Source organism: Thalia democratica, chromosome 9, assembly GCF_965202585.1.
Source record: "Thalia democratica chromosome 9, ktThaDemo2.hap1.1, whole genome shotgun sequence".
Lineage (NCBI taxonomy): Eukaryota > Metazoa > Chordata > Thaliacea > Salpida > Salpidae > Thalia > Thalia democratica.
The window spans coordinates 4,757,456-4,777,958 of NC_139173.1; the positions used below are offsets into that span (position 1 = coordinate 4,757,456).

The 20,503-nt window shown below is 26.3% G+C and overlaps 1 protein-coding gene across 1 annotated transcript; it reads left to right on the forward strand.

The window, feature by feature from the left end:
* The first annotated feature begins 1,839 nt into the window (after nucleotides 1-1,839).
* LOC145843775 (uncharacterized) lies at nucleotides 1,840-14,099 on the forward strand. Its single transcript, XM_082951001.1, has 14 exons — nucleotides 1,840-1,950; nucleotides 2,268-2,332; nucleotides 3,919-4,114; nucleotides 4,444-4,497; nucleotides 4,842-4,911; nucleotides 5,922-6,084; nucleotides 6,559-6,682; nucleotides 9,296-9,649; nucleotides 9,889-10,028; nucleotides 10,698-10,797; nucleotides 11,176-11,220; nucleotides 11,889-12,032; nucleotides 12,260-12,545; nucleotides 13,168-14,099. The coding sequence occupies exons 1-14, from the start codon at nucleotides 1,917-1,919 to the stop codon at nucleotides 13,574-13,576; spliced, it is 2,184 nt and encodes a 727-aa protein (XP_082807127.1). The 5' UTR covers nucleotides 1,840-1,916; the 3' UTR covers nucleotides 13,577-14,099.
* The last annotated feature ends 6,404 nt before the right edge of the window (nucleotides 14,100-20,503 follow it).

Sequence of the window (20,503 nt, forward strand, 5' to 3'; positions counted from 1 at the left end):
CATACTTCAAATGGTGTGTCACCAAGGTTTTTCAATTTTGTTAAAGGGATAGTTGTTTTATACTTTACAACTAAAGTTAGTTAAAAATTAAATATCAAAGGGGTCAAAGTTAAATATACACATGCATGTGAAAGTTTAAAAAAAGTATTCCAGTTGTCAAAATTAATTCTTTATTTAATATACTTATGTTTTAATTCAAAATAAGTATAATGTGCTTAAAAAGAACTGTTTTTACCATTTGTAGTTTTATAAAAAGTATAATTAATTTTTCATATAAAAAATAAACAAAAAAACAATTAATTTTTGTTTTTTGTTCATAAAATTTTTAATTTTTTAAAATTTTGTTTTGACATGATTTTCTAAATACTGAAAAAACATTTCCTTAAATTTGAGGTAGTTATCTCAAAAAAGTCAGGAGGAGACAGATTTTAAGTGATATTAGTTATTAGCTGTTTTAGTTTGCGCCTTCCATAAGGAACCTATTAATTATAGTCTTCGACTTTGACCAGCTTTTCTCAAAAATTATTTCTAGTTTGAATATTTGTAAAAAACAACTTGTAGCTTAGTTAAAACTCAATAAAAAAAAGACTAAATTGTGAAAAATGTCATTAACCCCCCGTGCAATAATGTGAATTAAGATAAAAGTTTCAGATCCCCCAAAAAGGTCCACTGGATACAAATCTTTTTTTTTCAAATTAAATTTTAGTTTGAATCTCTTAATAAAGTTTGGAAAACCATTAAAAATATTTTATTTCTTTTTTATTTTAATATTTTAATTTTGAACTTTATTTGTTTTTGACTAGTAAAACAATTTTAAATTGTTTATTCACTTAATTGTGATATTTTATATAATGTGTGATAAAATATAACGCACTCATGTACATAAAGTCAAAACAACCAGAGTTCTGTTTTGGTATAAAAACATTATTCTTACTCTTGCTATACAACAATAAACATTTTGTCCAACAAGTAAGTTACATCCTGCCCCTTAAAAATTAAACTCTAAACTAACAAAAAATAATAAAAAACTATCTTTAAAAAAAATATCCTTGATAACTTGTCATTTAGAAAATACTTAAAAAGTTGAAATCTTAAGTCTGAACACAAAAAACTGCATAAGGAAAATCATGAAGCTCAAATCCCTGTATCTGCCAAACCTACAACAAAAAAATATACATCAACAATCCAATCATGTGATCACAAAGTGAACTTATAATCAGCTGTTATAAATTTAAATAATCCAACACCTAACTTAAGGCATTAAACTTTAGAATTCTATGTGAATAAGATTTATTTAAGCACTGACGAGGTCTTTGACCAAAACTTAGTTTGTAAAATAAATTTTTGAAAAAATAAATTCATATTTATATATTGAATTTGTCTGTCAGTTTTTCAGAAATGTTCAAAATCTCTATCAAATTCAATAAACAATAAACCACTAAATTAAACTTACTAAGCTTGCAATTTTGGCTCCATATGTTGAAAAGTTAGATAAAAAGTTTTTACTACTTTTCCTGATAAAAACTTTAAAATCCATTTGCAGAAAACTCAAATTGATTAAGTTTTGTAATTTGTACTTTTTTGACACTGTTAATCAAAAGAATCTATTTATCTTTGTATATTTTCTTGAAAAGATGTAAATTTATTTATTGTTAAGCGTCATGCAGTAAATTTGTTATTCTTGACACTTTTAGTAAATGGAACTTGATAATAAAAGTTTCTCAGACTAGTGCAGGTTTTTGTATAAGATTTAATAAAGTTTATATAATTAATTTTTAACTACATAAAATCAAATTTAACCTGTGTAGAACAATTGCAAATATTAAAATATTTTACTTAGCAATTAATTAGTTTAAAAAAATTCTTCAACAATAAGAATTTAAATTATCTGTTTATTTTAGAAAATATTAAGAATAATGTGGAACTCTCAGCAACATTGGCAGACCAATGGTAATTTATTTTTTTAATTATTTATAACTCAGTCTTGCGCTTGTTGTTTATGAAATTATAAAGTTCTTTAAAATATTATTATTTTTTGAGTTTGTTTAAAAATGTTTATAAAGCTGTAAAAGTAAGCTAATAACTTTATTGAAGTTTGATTACTACTTATTCTATTAATAAAATATATGTTTTATATAGTTTATATAATTGTTATATATTTTATTAGATATATTTTTCATATAGTTTATTTATAGTTTAAGGAGCTATTCTTATCTAATACTTCGATTGTTTTGTTCGATTTGTATTTATTTATTATTAATTTTTAGGAACTGGTCAATATGACTGGGCCTCAGCTGCTCAACAGTGGATGCAAAACAAGAAGCCAGAAAACGTAATTATTTTGTTTATTTGTTTATTTTTAATTTTGATAATATATAAAAATAAGTTTGAGCAATCATTTGTTTTCATAAAGCTAGGGTGTATACTTTTTTTAATTTTGTTTTAATTTTTCTGCTTAATTTAAACAAAAAAATACTTTTAAACAAATCCAAAAAAGTAAAGTACCAAAACCAAAGTAAAAACAGTTTTGCACCAACTTCATACATTAAATTTAAATCAAGATGAAAAGAAGTACACTGGCATAGAGTAAGCCTTATAATTTTAAATATAAGCAGTTCATCAAACCAATATTAGCTTTATTAATATTTAAGGGCATAGGGGGATAAAACACTTTTTTCACAATTTGATCTTGTTTTATATAGATTTTACTAAGCTACAACATGCTTTATACATATTTTAAAAATTCAAAATAATTTTGAGATATAGCCGGTCAAAGTACGAGGCAATAATAGGTTCCTTACGGGAGGCGCAAACTAAAACTAGAAATCACTAAAAATCTATCTTCTCCTACGTTTTTTGAGATAACTGCATCAAAATTTCAGAAAGTGTTCCTTGATATTCCGTCAGAAAGAGTTAGAAAAAATAAGAAATAAAAATTTTATTTAAGAAAAAAATAAAATTTTTGTTATAAATTTTTTATTTTCTTACTTTTTTAAATTTTGTTCCAACAGAATTTTCTAAATATATCAAGGAATGCTTTCTGAAATTTTGAAGTAGTTATCTCAAAAAACATAGGAAAAGATAGATTTTTAGTGAAATAGTCTATTTTTGCCATTTTAGTTTGCGCCTCCCATAAGTAACCTATTGTTGCCTCCGGCTTTGACCGGCTATATCTCAAAAATTGTTTTAAATTTTTAAAATTTGTAAAAAGCATCTTGTAGCTTAGTAAAAACTTGAAAAAATAAGATCAAGTTGTGAAAAAATTGTTTTATCCTTTCTATGCCCTTAAAAATTGTTAAATAGTTAACTAAATCTTTAACTAAAATTGATAAAATTCTAATAAAATTTTTTCTGTACCCAAAAATGTCTTACAACAGTCCACTTTTTATCAAAAGAAGCCACATAGACTGTAAATTTCAAGTGATAACATTTAGAAATTCAAACAGTTTCAACATAAACAACAAAGTTTTTTGAAATAAATTAAGAACACAAGTTTTAAATAATAAGTTTAAGAGAAGTTCTCCTGAAAACCAAAACTTATTACATAAAAAAAGAATAGTGTGACATCAATTGTAGTACAAAAAAGCAAAACTGTAAAAAACCAGTAAACATTGGATCTAAAATGCATTTTAAATGAATTTATCTCATAAACAAGTTTTAAACAACACAACATAAATCAGACAAAGATTAAGCTGACAAAGATTGCTTAAAAACTCTAGGAGAAGATAATTTTTTTTATAAAATAGTCTTTTTTTGCTTATTTAACTTTGCCCTTCCATAAGGATCATATAGAATTCTTTTACTTTGTTGCTTTATACCTCAAAAATTAATTTTCAGTATAAGAAACAGTAGAAACCAATTTAAAAATACTATGTAAACATTTTTATCAAGCAGTACTGAAAATTGTACTTATCACAGGAAAATGAAGACACTAATGCCGCAGAACAGCAGCCAAGTGCACAAAATGACCAACAAATGAACCAACAAGTTGCGCATCAGCAACCTCACCAGATGAATTATCCTCAGCAGCAGCAGTGGAATAACTGGCAAAACTGGCAGCAACCAAACATGAACCAGTGGCATGATTACAATTACAACAGTAATCAGCAACAAGGTTTCTTTAATTTGTTGAGTTTTTATTAAAATAGTATTTGATATGTTATTAGTTTTTCAACTATTTATTTAACTTTTATCTTATTGAAGAACAACAGTCAGCTACAACAACAATGTTTGTAGAATATTAATAAAGTGTATATACTTGAGATTTGACTAGTTTTTTAAACTATGTTTAATTAAGATTCAGTAAAGAAATTAAGCAAGAACTTTTTACATATCTAAGCCAAAAAAGTACATAATAATAGACAAATAATTAAACTTTACTCTGTATTTCTTCTCTAAAGGAAGTAATTAAAATGTTTGAACATATTTCAACTTTTTCTTTAGCATTTCAACCTCCATTACCAAGTGAGGAGCCAACAAAAGAAATTACGATTGAAGGTTATACTTTATTTATTAGTATATTGTAATTTTATTTTAATTTATTTTTGTTAGTTATAATTAAATGGTAGTTATTTTATGTTTAATATTTTTAAGTTCTTTAAACATAGTTAATGAATTTATATAACTTTCTGTCGTATACATTTAGGTATAAGTATACAAATTTTACATATAAGCTTTAGTTTGAAATTTTGAAAAGCTATTAAAAATAACAAAGTATATGGATTGACAGGGCAATAGTAGCTTTCTTAAATGATTCTTTATAAAAACATCCAGTTGTTTTGAAGTATAACTGATAATATATATATATATATGTTTATTATTTATATAATTTTATTAACCAGATGAAAAAAAAGTTGATTCATCACTTCCTGATGCACCCCCTGGTGAACCTTTGCCTTTTGTTACCAGCAAGTGAGTTGATTTTAAAAAAATTAAATGTATTCTCAAAAAACTTTATTTACTGTAAAATATATAATCTTTAAATGTAAATTAGTTGACATCCAAAGCAAGCTTTATTAAAAAAATGTACGTGTTGTTCTCTTAATAGGGTTAACGTTTTAACAGTAGTTATATTTTATGTGCATTGCACTAAAAAGATTTGTATGATATACATTTATCTACATAATTTTACATCATTGATTTAGTTAAAGGTTAAATGTGAAATATTTAAGTTGAAATTTTATTGACTAGCAGCAACTTTTCGTATTCAGCAGTGTATCTTGAAAAATGAGAAGTAAATACTTAAGCACAGTTATTTATAACATCTTTCAAGTTTAATATATTTTTTTTAAGCATTGTAAAATATTAAAGACTTTTTTTTTGTATGCATACTATTTCTGTAAAGTTAAAGTTCAGTTTTATTAGTACACACTAAAATTTATCATGAAAGTGAAGATAAAACAACACATTGCAACATTAAAAAAAAATCAAGTTAGATGAAAATAAATCAGAATTTGCACCAAATATGTACAGAATTTTTTTTTGAGGAGTCAAAATTAAAAATTTTACTCATTTTAGTAATTTAAACAACAAATTTAGAGGATAATTAAAAAAATATACATAACATAAGTCTTAAAATATTGTTTTCAAAAAGTTATAGAATACATAATTTTTGTAGTACTATTATGTAGTTAGTTAAAAAAAATTTTTAAACTCTCACCTCTAAAAGTCTTAAGTTTGACTGAACTATAAAATAGCACTATAAGCGAGCAACTAGACAAGGTTTGTTTTAAAATGTATACACCTTTTTCGTTTTTATTTTGAAACCAGTAAACTTTCTTTTAACTAGCATGTGTATATAAACAGTATGTTTGTTTTATATAAGAATTGCAACATAGTAACTTTAAGGAAGGCTTGGTGCATTAAGCCCAAATCACGTGTAAAGTATGTTTTATGAATATGTTTAATGTTAAAACCCACAGTAATGATATGGAAATGGGTTCACCTGAGCACAACGACAACCCACCGCCGTTACCACCGCAACCGCCAGCAAATAATATACAAGATACTAAGATGGATGAAAAACACCTTTCAGATATCAATAGCAAGCTATTAAGTGAGTCAATGAGTTCACAAATGCAAAAAGTGAGTATATATTTATTTACTGAGATATAACCAAATTTGCAGGTACACTAGTATAGAGTTTTATTAAAAATTATATTTGATTAACATTATGAAGTTTTATGTAAAATGATGTGTTACTTCTAAAGATAAAGATGACTACATTAAAAAAAAATGGAAATAAGTTTTTCAACTAAGTTATATTGAGAAAAAAAATCAACAAAATTCAATGTTGTATTGTAATTATGTTCAGTTATTTATGAGAATGGGTTTTACTGTAAATACAAAAAGTTAATAATAACTTAATAAATAATAGAAACTGGTATGATGTTAAAATAAGATATTACTTTGTAAACATTTTTCATCTACTTTGTAGCCTCCCAGTTGATTTGTTTCAAAATTTAGTTTTGTTAGTAAGTTGATCTAAAAGTTTGGAACATTTTCATGGTATCTAATTAAGTATTAACATCAAATAAATGGTTATTTTTTTTGTAACAGGATTCAAACCAACCCCCTGCTGGCATGAATCAACCACCACGTTTTAACCAACCACCAACAAACCATCCACCAAACATGAATCAACAAAACATGAATCAGTGGAATAATTTCCCTCCTAATCAAAGTAAAAAAATATTTTCATATTGTATTTAGATAATGTTTTTAGAACCTTTTTGCCAACGTATGAAATACTTTGTAGCTTGCTTATTTAATAGTCTTAAAGTTTGAGTATCCATGGTCTTTGAGACTAGTGTTAAATGTACTATGTGACAAATCAAAACTTTTATTTTAATACATAAGGGCTATTGCAGAAATTTAGGGGGCCATAGCAGCAAAGGGGCCATAGAAGAGGCCGTAAGTAGTAAAGCGGCCATTAATTTGAAACATACACTAGATAATCTGGAGTTAATGATGAAGAGCGAAAAAAAAGCTTTAATGTGTATTTAAGGGTACTTATAAAATTTATACGAGACACTATGGGAAAATTTCAGAAGTTGAGGGGGCCATAAGCTGTAAAAGGGGAGCCACAAGGTCATAATTTGAGATTACACTAGATGTTCTGGAATTGATGGTAAACAACAGAAAACTTTTTGGTGTATTTAGTCGTAGTATTTTTAGAAATCTAGTCGGAGGGGGCCATAGCTTTTTATTTCTTTAAAGGGGACCTTTTGAAAAAAAGTTTAGCAAACCATATTCTAGAAACTCTTTTCAAGATTATTTTAAAACTTTGTCATATTTATTCCTTATTTAAATTTTAAAAATGGATTTGCAAATGAAGAACTTTAAACTAAGTACAGCTCACCAGTCTAGTAATAAAAAAGTATAAAAACAACTAAATACGGGTTTAAAAGTAAAAACTATACTAATCTACAATTTACAGGATTGTCAAAAAACCTGGAAAAACCTGAAATTTTATAAATTTGGATAAAAACCTAATATTTTGAACAAAAAAAAAAAACTAAAAAACCTGAAATTTTAATCAATTTTTACTTGTAAAGTAGTAAAATTTTAAATTGATACGAATAATATACCATATAGATTTAGAAAATAGTCATCATCAAATTTTTTTTTATTAAAAACTTATTTAAAGTAGCCTTACAGTATCTTTTCAGTGTTGTTATACTACTTAGCACAGTTTTTAACCTTAAAATAAAAATATACCCAAAAAGGAGTACTTTTAAAAACCTGGAAGAAATTCAGAAAACCTGAAAGAAGCTTCTCAAAAATTTTGGCAACCCTGAATTTAGAATAAATAAATAGATACTATTTTCTTATGAAATTGTAAACAAAGTGTTAAATTATGTACTAGTGAGTTTAAGATTGAAAGTGAAATACTGATTTCTGTGTGAAAGCGAAAAGCAAATTTAATGCAGAGAATATGGTTACAAAGCTCTATTTTTTAGTGTTTCTTTAATTAAATAACTCTGAAATTTTATTAAACTTAAGCAAAACTAAAAAAAATTACAGAGATTGTAAATTAAGATTTAAAAAAAGCAATTTCATAAAAGTAATATACCAACAACTTAAGTTTAAGGGTTGTTTTCAAATTTTATAAAAAAAATTGTATTTATAAATTTAAAAGCTGTGATTTGGAATTAAAAATTTAATAAAAGTGACAATTCTTAAATAAATAAGTTGTATAAGACACAAAATGTAACTTTTATTTAAAAATGCTAAGTATGTCATAAACCAAAAAGTTTTCCAAAGCTTTTTAAAATATTTAAAGTAGATGGTTAAGATAAAAAAAGATACTATTGTTGATTTGAGATAGTTCTATAAAGATTTTTGTATAAAAAAAAAACTGATATTTCAAATTCCTTTTGCAAGTTTTTATTTCAAAACTTAAATGGTTTTAATAACTTATTTACAAATTTATAGTGATTAGATGTCATATTTACAACATAATTTGTACATCAATTTTATCTAAAATACTAATTATGTTTTTATTAGTAGGCGTGAGTAATAAATAGTAATAACTATTCTTTTTAAATTGGCCTATGAATGTTTATTAACAATACACGATACTTTTGTTTTTACTTAAAGCATTACTTTTTGCACTCAAGTTAAAAGTATGTTTTTCTTACATCTGAAAGTTTTATAATTTTGATTCCTTGAAAAAGTTAAGCTTTCTACAATTAGGTATTTGGTAATACTAATTGCATTTTAGAAGATAAATGTGTTCAACTAATTTATAATTACACCAATTACTCAAGCCGTTTTAAATCTTTCAACAAAACGAATTATTAAACTGAACATGAAAATATTTTAAATTGTGCTTTAATTAAAAATAAAAAAACAAATAACATCAAGTAAGAATAAATTAGTATCGCACCAGTCATCTTTTTTGTACAGAGGAGAATTGAATTTATACTTTTAAAGACTTAAAAGTTAACTGTGACAAAGTAATAGCTTGTAGTCGAATAAGTTGGTTTGTAGATTATAGAAATGAGAGTAATGAGAGCTAGAAATGCTAGACATTTTATGCAAGGGTTATGTAACAATTTAAGTTATTATCACTGAGGTTATTTGGACTAAGTAGTCAGCAGTTTAAGTTAAAATTATTAGGTATAGATTTGAAGTTAATTATTAAGAGTTTTAGCTTAGGGTTTATCTGCTCAAAAGTTTAACTTGTGGAGTTACAAACTTATTATATTCTGTTGTAGGCATCTTCATTATAACTAAGTACTATTAAATATTTTGCAATTATTTATTATTTATTTTGAACAACAATTATCAGATTACAACCATCAGTACCCGCCTCACCCACATCCCCATAACAACCAACCCCACCCCCCGCATGGCAACCAGGGGCCATTCATGCAGCGCCCACCCCACTTTCCTCACAACAACAACTTCAACCGCCCCCCGCATGGCAACCCGCCCCACAGGTTCCCTGGCAACCAGGGGCAGTTCCCCATGATGTTCAACCAGGGGCCGCCCAACCCGATGGGAGTTCCCCCAAGACAGAAAGTTCTCCCGGCGTGGATCAGGGCTGAATTGGCGAAGAGAGAGGAGGAAAAGATGAAGAAAGAGCAGAAAGACATGGAAAAGAGTATTGAGAATATGCAGGAACAAAAACAGAATAATAATGGTTTGTTTTTATATTGAAATAATTTGATGTGTTTAGTTTTATTACATGTAAAAAAAATAGGCTTATTACAATAAGTTTTTATATTTAGATAATGAGTTAAAAAATTAGTTTTACTAAAAACAGCTTTAAAAAAGAAACGAATAAAAACAAGGTGGCATACTGGGAAAATTAATTCTGACAGTGATAAATCCAACCATGTATAAACTTTAAGCAAGTTATTGTTAACATTTGCTTTGTAGGCGGCATACCGGGAAAATCGAAGTTCGATTCGGACAGCGAGGAATCCGATCAGGAACTTCCTCAGGACGACAGGAAAGATGTCGGGGACTCAGATGATGAGGAGAAGGAAGAAGAAGATTTCGACAGGGAAGCTGTTAAGGTTGATTGTTTGTTGATTATTGAACAAGGTAGTTGCATCCTGCTGTTATATAAATTGATAAAAAAATTTATGGTTGGTATTTTTGCACTGATAACTTGAAAACCTAACTCTAATTCTTATCATTGTAACTATAGATTTAAAAGATTAAATCTAAAAATCAATATCTAATAAATTTGCCAACTCATAATTCTTATAAACAACAACATCATAATCTTTTTGCTCCTTGCTAATTTTGACCTTAAGTTCTAACAGTCTCATGTTTGTATATCCATACTGGTAATTCCTAAACCTTAACTATTGATATTAAATTACAACTCTTGTTTTTGACCTAGCATCACATATATCTCTTTATAACCTTTTTAATTATGATTTAACCTACTCAAGGATCTTAGCCCTTTAGACTTTGTTTTTTAACCAAGCCTTTTGAAAGACATGACTCTTTTAAAAGTGATATTCTTTCAGTTAAAGTTTGTCCCGATTTTAAATCTTAAAAATCGAGATGTTTTTAATTGACTGGCTTTAAAATTTTGTTCGTAATCTGCATATTTTAGAAAAAGTATGAATAAACTTATATAACGATAAAAAAAATTAAAGTGCATATTTCAGATGATAAAACAACTAAACCTTCAAGTTAAAAGAGTTTTTTTTAAACATAATATAATATTCTAGATGCAATGCACAATGAAATTCATCACGGAAATTCTGCTTGATGTGACCAGCAAGGAAATCAAAGAAGTCGTCAAAAGGGAATTGTATAAAGCTAAAAGAGGTAAAATTTGCAGGAAGTTAAAAAAGATAAATTTGTTTAGAACCATATACATTAAAGATAAACTTACAAAAAGTTGTCTCTAAAGTATAACTAGCTTTTAAACTTTTAGATAATTTTTACAATTCATAAATTTTAAGATTGTTTGACTGAAATTAAGAGAAATTCAATCTGGTTAGTCCTAAAGTTAAACAATACATGTTTTTTTTTGTATTTTGTGTCAGTGAACTGTAAAGTATAAACTAGAATAAAGTACTATCTTTGTTTGTTTTGTATTGTTTAAACTGTGTTATTAAAAAGTTGAGTTGTCAGGTTAAAATTTGAACTTCAAATTTAAACCGTGTTGCAAAAACTTCGCTTCATTTTTCCCGCCCTTTTTAGCTACTTTTGCCGCCAAATCCAAAAAGAAAAGTCTCCTCGGATCAGGTATGTTCGATTTACCATATTTTGTTTAATTTAATTAATTAGTTTGCAGGTTAAAAAACTTAATTAGTTTGTAAAATTATGTTTTTACTTATTCATACTAAATTTTTTGTATAGTTTAAAAACTAACAAAGCTGTTTTTGTAATAAAAGAAGATTTTAATTAAAGCAGAAAAAAGTTCTAGTGAGTTTTAAATTGTTTTTAGTAACAATTAAACCTCCATTGCAGTCTGTCCATTCATTTAGTTATAAAATATTTGTAAATAAATGCTAGCTCGTTAAAAAATGTAAATAAATAGTTATTATATATTGTTTGTTTTCAAAAAGTACTTAACAGTACACCATACGTTTTGTTAAATATAGAATCATGAAAGTGTAAATTAAGTCTAATATTTTAACTTAGGTATTATAAGTATATTTGCTTAGAATTAATGACAGAACCTAGAACATTGGTAAATCACTATATGTATTTGTTTTATATTAATTTTGTTAATATTAAGATAAAGAAATATCTAGACAATTTGTACAAGAAGTTTGTAATTCTCATTAACAAACACTTAACAACAGTCTATCAAAAAAAACATTAAATAACATATCAGCGTTATGACTGTTGAATCAGTTGTAATGTAATTCAAAACGCAAGCTGTTGTTACTATGACGTCACAACTGTAGGTTTGGTGGCGGGATACTCTTCGGACGAGGGAAGCTCATCAGCAAATGAGGAGGATCAATCCGATGATGATGAAGATATCACTGAGGAGCAGCTGGAGAAAAAAATTGACGATTTCGAACGCAAACAGAGGGCGCTGCTGAGAAGTAAGTTGATTTAATTTGTAATATGTAAGAAATTTAAACAAGCTATGGAGTAAGTTCATGTTTAGTTCAAAGTAAAGTACAATTTTTATATTCATTACAATAATTGTATTATCAATTTCTTGTTCTTAAATAGACTTGTAATTGAAATAATGGAAGTTTGAAAGTACTTAAGCTGTTTGAACTTTCATATTGATTTTGAAATAACAAATTAGTGCATCAATTTTCAGAATTAGAAGAAAAAGGCGATGACAAACTGGAAGAACAAGATCAAGATAGAGAAGAACCTGCCACAGAAGCAGAAAGACCTCAACCCAGCGAAGAACCTACAAAGGATGAAGTTGAAGAAGAGGCTCCCGCCAAAAGAGGTCGTTCTGCATCGGTGAGTTCGCGCAAAAGAGGCGGTTCCGCATCATCGAGTTCATCATCTTCCTCTTCGGCGCATTCGAGCGTGGCGACATCCGTGGCTTCTTCAAGGCGTGACAGCAAGAAAGAGGGGAAAAGTAAAAGGGACAGGTAAGATTTAAATTATTAAGTTAAGTTAGTTTTTGATATGATTCCTGAATACTTTGTTCCCAAAGTTTTGTTATAACCAGGGTTGCCACTTTACCTGAAATCCTGGAAAAACCTGGAATTTGACAATTTAGGCAAAAAAACCTGGAGTTTGGGAAAATTTGAAAACAACCTGGAAAGACCTGAAATTTTGAACAAAAATCACTAAAAAAACCTGGAATTTTAACAGTCTTAAAATGTTCAGTAATAAATTTCGATTTGACTCAAAAAATCTATCATATAAATAACAAATTTTGTCATCATCAAATTTTTTATTTATTTAAAAACATATTTAAAGTAGCTTTACAGTATCTTTTCAATGTTTTTATACTACTTGACACTGTTTTTAACCTTAAACTTAGCTTTAAACTAAAATTAGACCCAAAATCGTGTACTTTTGAAAACCTGGAAGAAATTTGGAAAACCTGGAAATTTTTTTTTTTTAAACGAGTGGCAACCCTGTATAACTAACTAAAGCTATAATGTTTGTTTCTTGTAATATCCTGAACAGAATAACTAAATCTTTGATATATCATCTTATAACTAAATGATATATTTTTCAATCCAACACATATTTAAACAACAGAAGCCGATCGAAAGACAAAAGGGACAGGAAGAGATCAAAGTCGCGCAAGAGATCCAGATCTCGTAAACGTTCCAGGTCAAGGGACCGCAGATCGAGAAGCCGAAAAAGATCCAGGAGCCGCAAGAGATCCAGATCTCGCAAGAGGTCAAGAAGCAGGAAGAGGTCGCACAAGAGATCGAGGTCTCGCAGAAGGTCGAGATCAAGGGACCGCAGAAGGCGATCCAGAAGTCGCAGATCGAGGAGCAGAAGCAGACATCGCAGGAGGGACTCAAGAGATAAGAAGAAGCGGAAAAGATCGGCGAAGAGAAGCAGAAGGTCTCCGTCGGTGAAAAAATCTGCAAAGAAGAGCAAAAAGAGCGAGCACAAGTCGGGTAAAAAGTCGAAGAAAGACAAGAAGCACAAAAAATGAAGATTTTGAAATAAACAAAATTGTGATGGAAAGTACTGAAGTAGTAAAAACTTGACTTGAAACAAGTTTGAATTTTACTAACTCTATTAAATGTATATTAAGTAGATGTAAATATACGTTTGGCATGCTATAAATTAGTTATATTCAGGCAATTTATTTAAATTGAAGCTAAAAATGACTTGTTTCGTGATATAGGTTTTGAACAGTGTTTTAGGTCATTGAGTTTCTGTTGCGTAGATAAAGTTTGTTTTTACATTTTTGATATGTCCCAAGTGTTGGCATATTTTAAAAGTTTACTTCTGTCCTTTATTAGTATTTTTAGCACTAAAAATTATATATTAGTATGATTTTCATTTTGTAAATATCTTCAAAATATACTCTATACAGTTATTATTAACTGTTTATCTTTAAAATGTTTTCACTAATATTTACCTTACTTGATTATGATTTTTATTGTGCAAATTTTATTATTTTTAGTATTTTGTGCTCACATATTTTAGCAGATTAATAAACAGATACCTTGTTATTATTTATAAGCTTGTACGTTTATCTTAAGTAGAAATATAATACACATAACCAAGTAAGTAATGATTTGAAAATCGTCATATAAGTCAACCTATAATCTCAAGCTAGCTTGATATACTCCGGCTACTTTTTATTCACTCCGGCTGACTTGGTTGTCTCAAAAAATCTAAATATATTTTCAATAACAATTTATCAGTGCTTTTAGACAAAATTTATGTACATAGTATTTAATAAAAAAACAAAGTTAATTAGAATTAATGTATGCCATTTTGTTAAGTAATAATTCTTGGCAACGTATATTTTTGGTTTGGTAAATATTTAATTATTGTTCAATTTTATAACAGCTTTTATGGAAACAATTAATGTTGTATTTTGTAACTGCAAATCATCAACTAAATATCAGCAAAAATAATATTTATAGTATCTTTTACAATTCGCAATATACTCGTTTTTATTTTTTAGTAGAAGTTGATACTATTATAGTAGTAAAGTATTATAGGTGGTGTCAAAAATTTCATAAAGATTATACAATTAAACGAAAAATTATGATATTCTTGTGGTTAATACAAAGTCATTTACCTGGGTAATCAAATAATTTTTGTAAAGAGGGTTGCCAAAAAACTTTGATACCTGAAAAACTTGGAAATTTAAACAAGCTGATAAGTAGAAACATTTTGATTTGACACAAAAAATCTACCATAAAGAAATTATTTTTTGTCATCATCAAAATGAAATAAAAAACTTTTGAATTAGCTTTACAGTATCTTTTCAATGTTTTTATACTACTTAACAGAGTTTTTTACCTTAAACTTGACTTTAAACTAATAATATACCCAAAAATGTGTACTTTTATTTACCTGGAAAAACATTTGGCAACCCTGTATATTAAGGGCATAGGGGGGGTAAACACCCTTTTTTGGTTTTTGATCTTATTTTATATAGTTTTTACTAAGCTACAAGTTGCTTTTTACAAATTTAAAAAATTAAAAATATTTTTTGAGATATAGCCGGTCAAAGTCGGAGGCAACAATAGGATCCTTATGGGAGGCGCAAACTAAAACAGCAAATAACTAGAAATCACTAAAAATCTATCTTCTCCTACGTTTTTTAAGATAACTACCTCAAATTTTCAGGAAATGTTCCTTGCAGTATTTAGAAAATTCTGTCGGAACAGAATTTAAAAAAATCAAAAAATAAAAATTTTATAAAAAAAAAACTGTTTTTTTGTTTATTTTTTATATAAAATTTTTATTTTTTTCAAAATTCCTTGCGACAGAATTTTTTAAATATATCAAGGAACATTTCCTGAAAATTTGAGGTAGTTATCTCAAAAAACGTAGGAGAAGATAGATTTTTAGTAAAATAGTCTATTTTTGCCGTTTTAGTTTGCGCCTCCCATAAGGATCCTATTGTTGCCTCCGACTTTGACCGGCTATATCTCAAAAAATATTTTGAATTTTTAAAATCTGTAAAAAGCATCTTGTAGCTTAGTAAAAACTATATAAATTAAGATCAAAAACCAAAAAAGGGTGTTTACCCCCCCCCCCCCCTATGCCCTTAAAGTATTTTAATAAAAAGATATTTTATGAATTAAATATTTGAGACTTTACCATTCTGAAAAAACCAATAATAATTCAAATATTTTGATGTGTAAAATAGGATTAGTTGTATTGGATTTCAAAGCTTCTTGAGTAAAATATACAAGGTAAATAAAACTTAATATTAGTAACAGGATAGCAAAGGAAACTGCAATTTGAAAAAAATATGAAATTTTGAACAAAATCACTAACAAACCTGGAATTTTAAACATGTTTTACATGTTAAGTAGTAAAATTTCGATTTGACAGAAAAATTTATTGTATAGATAATTTTTTTGTCATCATCAAAATGTTTTTATTAAAAAACATATTTAAAGGACCTTTAAGATATCTTTTCAATGTCGTTATACTATTTAGCAGTTTTTTACCTTAAACTTAATTTTAAACTAAAAGTTAACTTAAAACTTAAACATGTTATTTTAAAAACCTAGAAGAAATTTTGAAAACTTGGAGAAAATTTGCCAAAAAACTTTTGTGGTAACAATGAGTATGTAGGTTGATACAGAATCAAGATGAGTATACTAAAATTTCTACTAACAGTCAACAAATGTCTTTTGTTATACAGGAATAAAACTGATTGCATTTTAATGTTTCTTAATTTAATTTTTTTAAACTACGTTGAACAATATTTAAAAGTTAATATTTGAAAGTTTGTTATGCTTTCATCAAACTCGTGGTTTACCAGTAAACTTAATAACTACAAATTAAAGTTCGGGCCTTTTTCAAATTAAGATCAGTGGTCGGACTCAGACAATTGAACAATTTCAAAATTTAATATCAAAATATTTGAACATAACTTTAATTTTCCATTACCTAAGCTTTACAAAGGTTGTCAACGTTTTTTATCGGCAGACCAAGTTTATCAAAAAAAAAAGGGAAAATTGTGCTAAGTATTTTTTAACTATTAAAGCAGATTGTACTCATATAATCATTTTATCACAACTACTGAGTACGAATAACCAAGCGAATGACTTAAAAATTTAGTTAATCAAACTTAATTTTAGCTGCTATTAACTTGAACGTCGTAAGCCAGACGTTACTGTCAGATGTTGGTTGAAGTGAGTCGTACTTTGTTTATTCATAATCTGTGGTCATGTTTCAGCATAATGAACTTGAGTTAGATATTTATGTTTTAATACTTTTCAGTTCAAGAACAGTTGTCATAGAACACTATGGATAACATTTGGCTAAGTTTTAAATATAAGATTTGTGAAAAAAAAAAGTTGAACAAAAATTATTTTGCATTATGATAAAATTTAGTTGAGAGTAAGTTTTGTTTCTAATTTCATGGTAATGTTGTTACAACTTACTACTTAGCCAAATAAATAACTCTTTGCTGTTGCAATTTTACAATGGTAAGCCGGTTTAAGAGAATTAATGTAAAATAAATCCGACCTGCTATGTCTAAAAGGATGTAAAGTCTGGTCTATTGTTCAGCTATAATAAAGAATATTTATAAATGACTAGTTGATAAAGTACTTAAAAAGATCATTAGAGTTTAAAGATTTAAAAAAATAAAAATACATATTGATGTATCATTAAATTTTGTATATACTTTATATCAAAAGTAGTTAATAAATTTTTACTGCTTGCAATACAATAAAGCACTTTTTTTTTTAAGATCGTATATTTTAAATGTTATAACAAGCATCAAGTTTTAAATAATTTGTAGTGTTTTAAACAGTTCGACAATCATTTTATTTTTACTTTAAACTATTAATGTTATGTATTAGTTTTTACATTATTTGTTACTTTTATATTTTAAGACTTTTTTCGGCTTAAAACATAGTTGTTTTGATATGTTTGTCGTAATTATAAGTTTTTTAAATAGCCTACTAATATTATTACGGTTGAAAGTAGAATTTATAATAATTTTATTTTTTTTATAACTAAAACAAAAGTTCAAAACTTTGTAGGTGTTTAGCTAAAATAGTTTCACACATCGCTACCAAACTAAAGGTATACTTGGTGATCTTTAAGCTTCTTGCTAAAAATACTTGTACTTCAGTGAAAAAGATAGTTAGAAAATATTTGTCTTTATCTTAATTTTTAATTGTAGCTTTTATCTTTGTATTTGCGATGATTAGACAACTTTTTGTATTAGAGTTACATTGTTTAACACTCATTTTATCCTTTAAAAAGGTTGGAGGTATGGTGTAAAAAATATTTCAAAAGAATATTATTATAAAATATTTGGTAAAACTATTTTGTAGAAGCTTGTTATATATCAGCTTACTGTTGTTTTTTAAACTAATCTAAATGTACTTGAAAAGTTAAAACTGAAATATTAACTACAAATAAATAATATACAATATAAAATTTATATAGTTTTATAAAATGATAGGTTTATAGTTTATGTATCTTTTACTGCAAATGTATTTTGGACTTGTGCATTTAATGTACAAACAATTTTAGCTGTAGTTCTAGTAGTAAAAAAGTACATAATTGTTTATTACAAAAAAAATCACTTAAAAAGTTTGGTTTAAAGACCTGGTGTACGAAAAACCTTTCAGTTATCGTGATAACAAGTTCATTTTAATTTATTCTTTTAAGCTTTGTCATATTATTCGGCTAACACAGATTAAAAACTAGGTTAATAAGTTACATATTATTTATATATAACAGATAACTTAGGTCTAAATGTTCTTTAAGAATATTTTAAGAAGATCAATCACTAAAAGTATTATATAATAAGTATTGTATTATATTACAAAAAGTTAAAAATTAAAAAAAAAACGTAAAAAAAAAATTGGAAATTATAAAGAAGCAGAATGCCTAATTTTTTTATGCTACTAAAAATAAATAAAGTGTTCGAGTAAAAATCATTCAACTTAAAAAAAAACATTTTTTTACAATTAAAAAATCGGTTTAGATAATAAATTTGTTTCAAAATATTCATATTCATGTGAATTTTTGTTTGTTTAATGTTTAAAATTATTTTATCTTAATAACTAATACATACTTACTTTAATAAAATTAACGGTATAACGACCTAAAAAATACAATATTATAACTCAATGCTAACTTTATATTTTGTAATAACTACATAGTTGGAACTGCATTAATCGTTATTTTTTATAGACTACTGTAATCAATGTAGCAATGTTATTTAAAACTATACTTTAAAAAAGTTTGTAAATGTAAAGTTTTTTTTTCATAAAATTTTTTTTTTTGTTAGTTTGAGTGTTATAGCTCATACATAAGTTTATGTAGATATTAGAACTAAGTAATCTTGAAACATAAATAAAAAAATATTTTATATCATAAATTTGCGTGTTTACTTTGTTCAATTTACAAAAAAATATTATCACGTTTAGATTCAAGCTGGAATGCTTTAATGGTTTACATAAATAAACGATGACTAACAAAAGCATGTTATTGTCTACCTGTGTTACTTAATTAAAGGGTTGCAAACTTTACTTGTTCTTATTTATTTGCTTCATGAGTGTTTATTTTCTAAACTTAAAACTAATAACAATTAAGTTGATTGCAACAAATAATTCAACAGAAAAAAAAAGTCTACTGCCGTAACTATAAATGATAAAATAAAACAAAAGCTTTTTATACCTAATTATACTTTAAATTTATTATTTATTTGTATTTTTCGCTGAAATTTTCTCTAAAAATCACGAACTTTATTTTCGACAATATTAAAATGGATAAAAAAGTTTACAACCATAATTGGTAAAAACTATGATAACATTTAGATTACAATAATAAAACATTTGTTTAAACTTTTTCTATTAAAATTCTCTAAAAGCTAAAAACGTTAAAAAAAATCATGAAATTAACAAAAGCTGAAAATGTATACATATGTATATATATATATTTTATACAAGATTAATACAATTGAGTTGAACATATAAACTTGGGTGAACGACCGCTCATACAAACATTTACTTTTTAAGGTCTTCGTCATCTTTACATTTGTGACGTAATAAAACAGTTTGCATGTAAAACTGATAAAAAAATTTGAAGTACTTTTATTTGCCAACAAGTATAAAAAGAAGGTTGTACCCTTTATATCCTTTTTATGTTAAGTTTTAGTCATAAGCATGTTGTTTTCGTTGAGTGAGGAGTAAAATTTAGCTGTTTTTATTTTTAAAAAGCTTAATACAAACATAAACAAAATTATAAATAGATATATATATATAACATTAATTAAATAGAAACAACACTCAAAGTAACATAGATTATATAACTAAGTAGTTTTAAAAGTATAAAAAGTAATATACATAATTGAGAACATACAGTTTTAGTAAACTTTTTTAGTTATTTTTGCTGTAAAAAACACTTTTACTAACCATAATACTTAAAACAATGTTGATTTATAATGATAGCAGCTGTACTAAAACAATATTTAAGTGTTTTAATAAAAAATAACAGCTAATTATATTTTAGTATTAAAATCATTGAAAATAATGTATTAAAAACTTACTTCATTTTGTTTGCAATCAAAAACTGTTTTTAAGTGTCTTTTATAAAATGTAATTAAACTTTAGTTGTACTTAAAGCCATTAAAGTACACAAACTTTTATTTTAAATAATAAAGTATGCTTTAAGAATACAAATTGTAAAATACAGCTTTATATATAAACTACTGTAAGTTTACCATTTTATAAATTTTTAAATTGTTACGTTCTTAGTTTATAAAAGTAATTTTAAAAGTAAGAAAAACTACTTTAGCATTTAGATAAAGTTTATAAATGCCTATAAATTTTCACATAAATTTTTAAATTAACGAAAAATCAAAAATATTCATTAACTTATTATTTTACAAGAATCTAGAGTTGTTAGGAATTAA

What these genes read in the sequence shown, in the direction of transcription:
- LOC145843775 (XM_082951001.1), top strand. Translation starts at nt 1,917, where the DNA reads ATGTGGAACTCTCAGCAACATTGGCAGACCAATG. An exon ending in CAACAGTAATCAGCAACAAG is followed by an intron (nt 4,115 to 4,443) that starts GTTTCTTTAATT and finishes CTTTTTCTTTAG; the next exon opens with CATTTCAACCTCCATTACCA. An exon ending in ACAGAGGGCGCTGCTGAGAA is followed by an intron (nt 12,033 to 12,259) that starts GTAAGTTGATTT and finishes ATCAATTTTCAG; the next exon opens with AATTAGAAGAAAAAGGCGAT.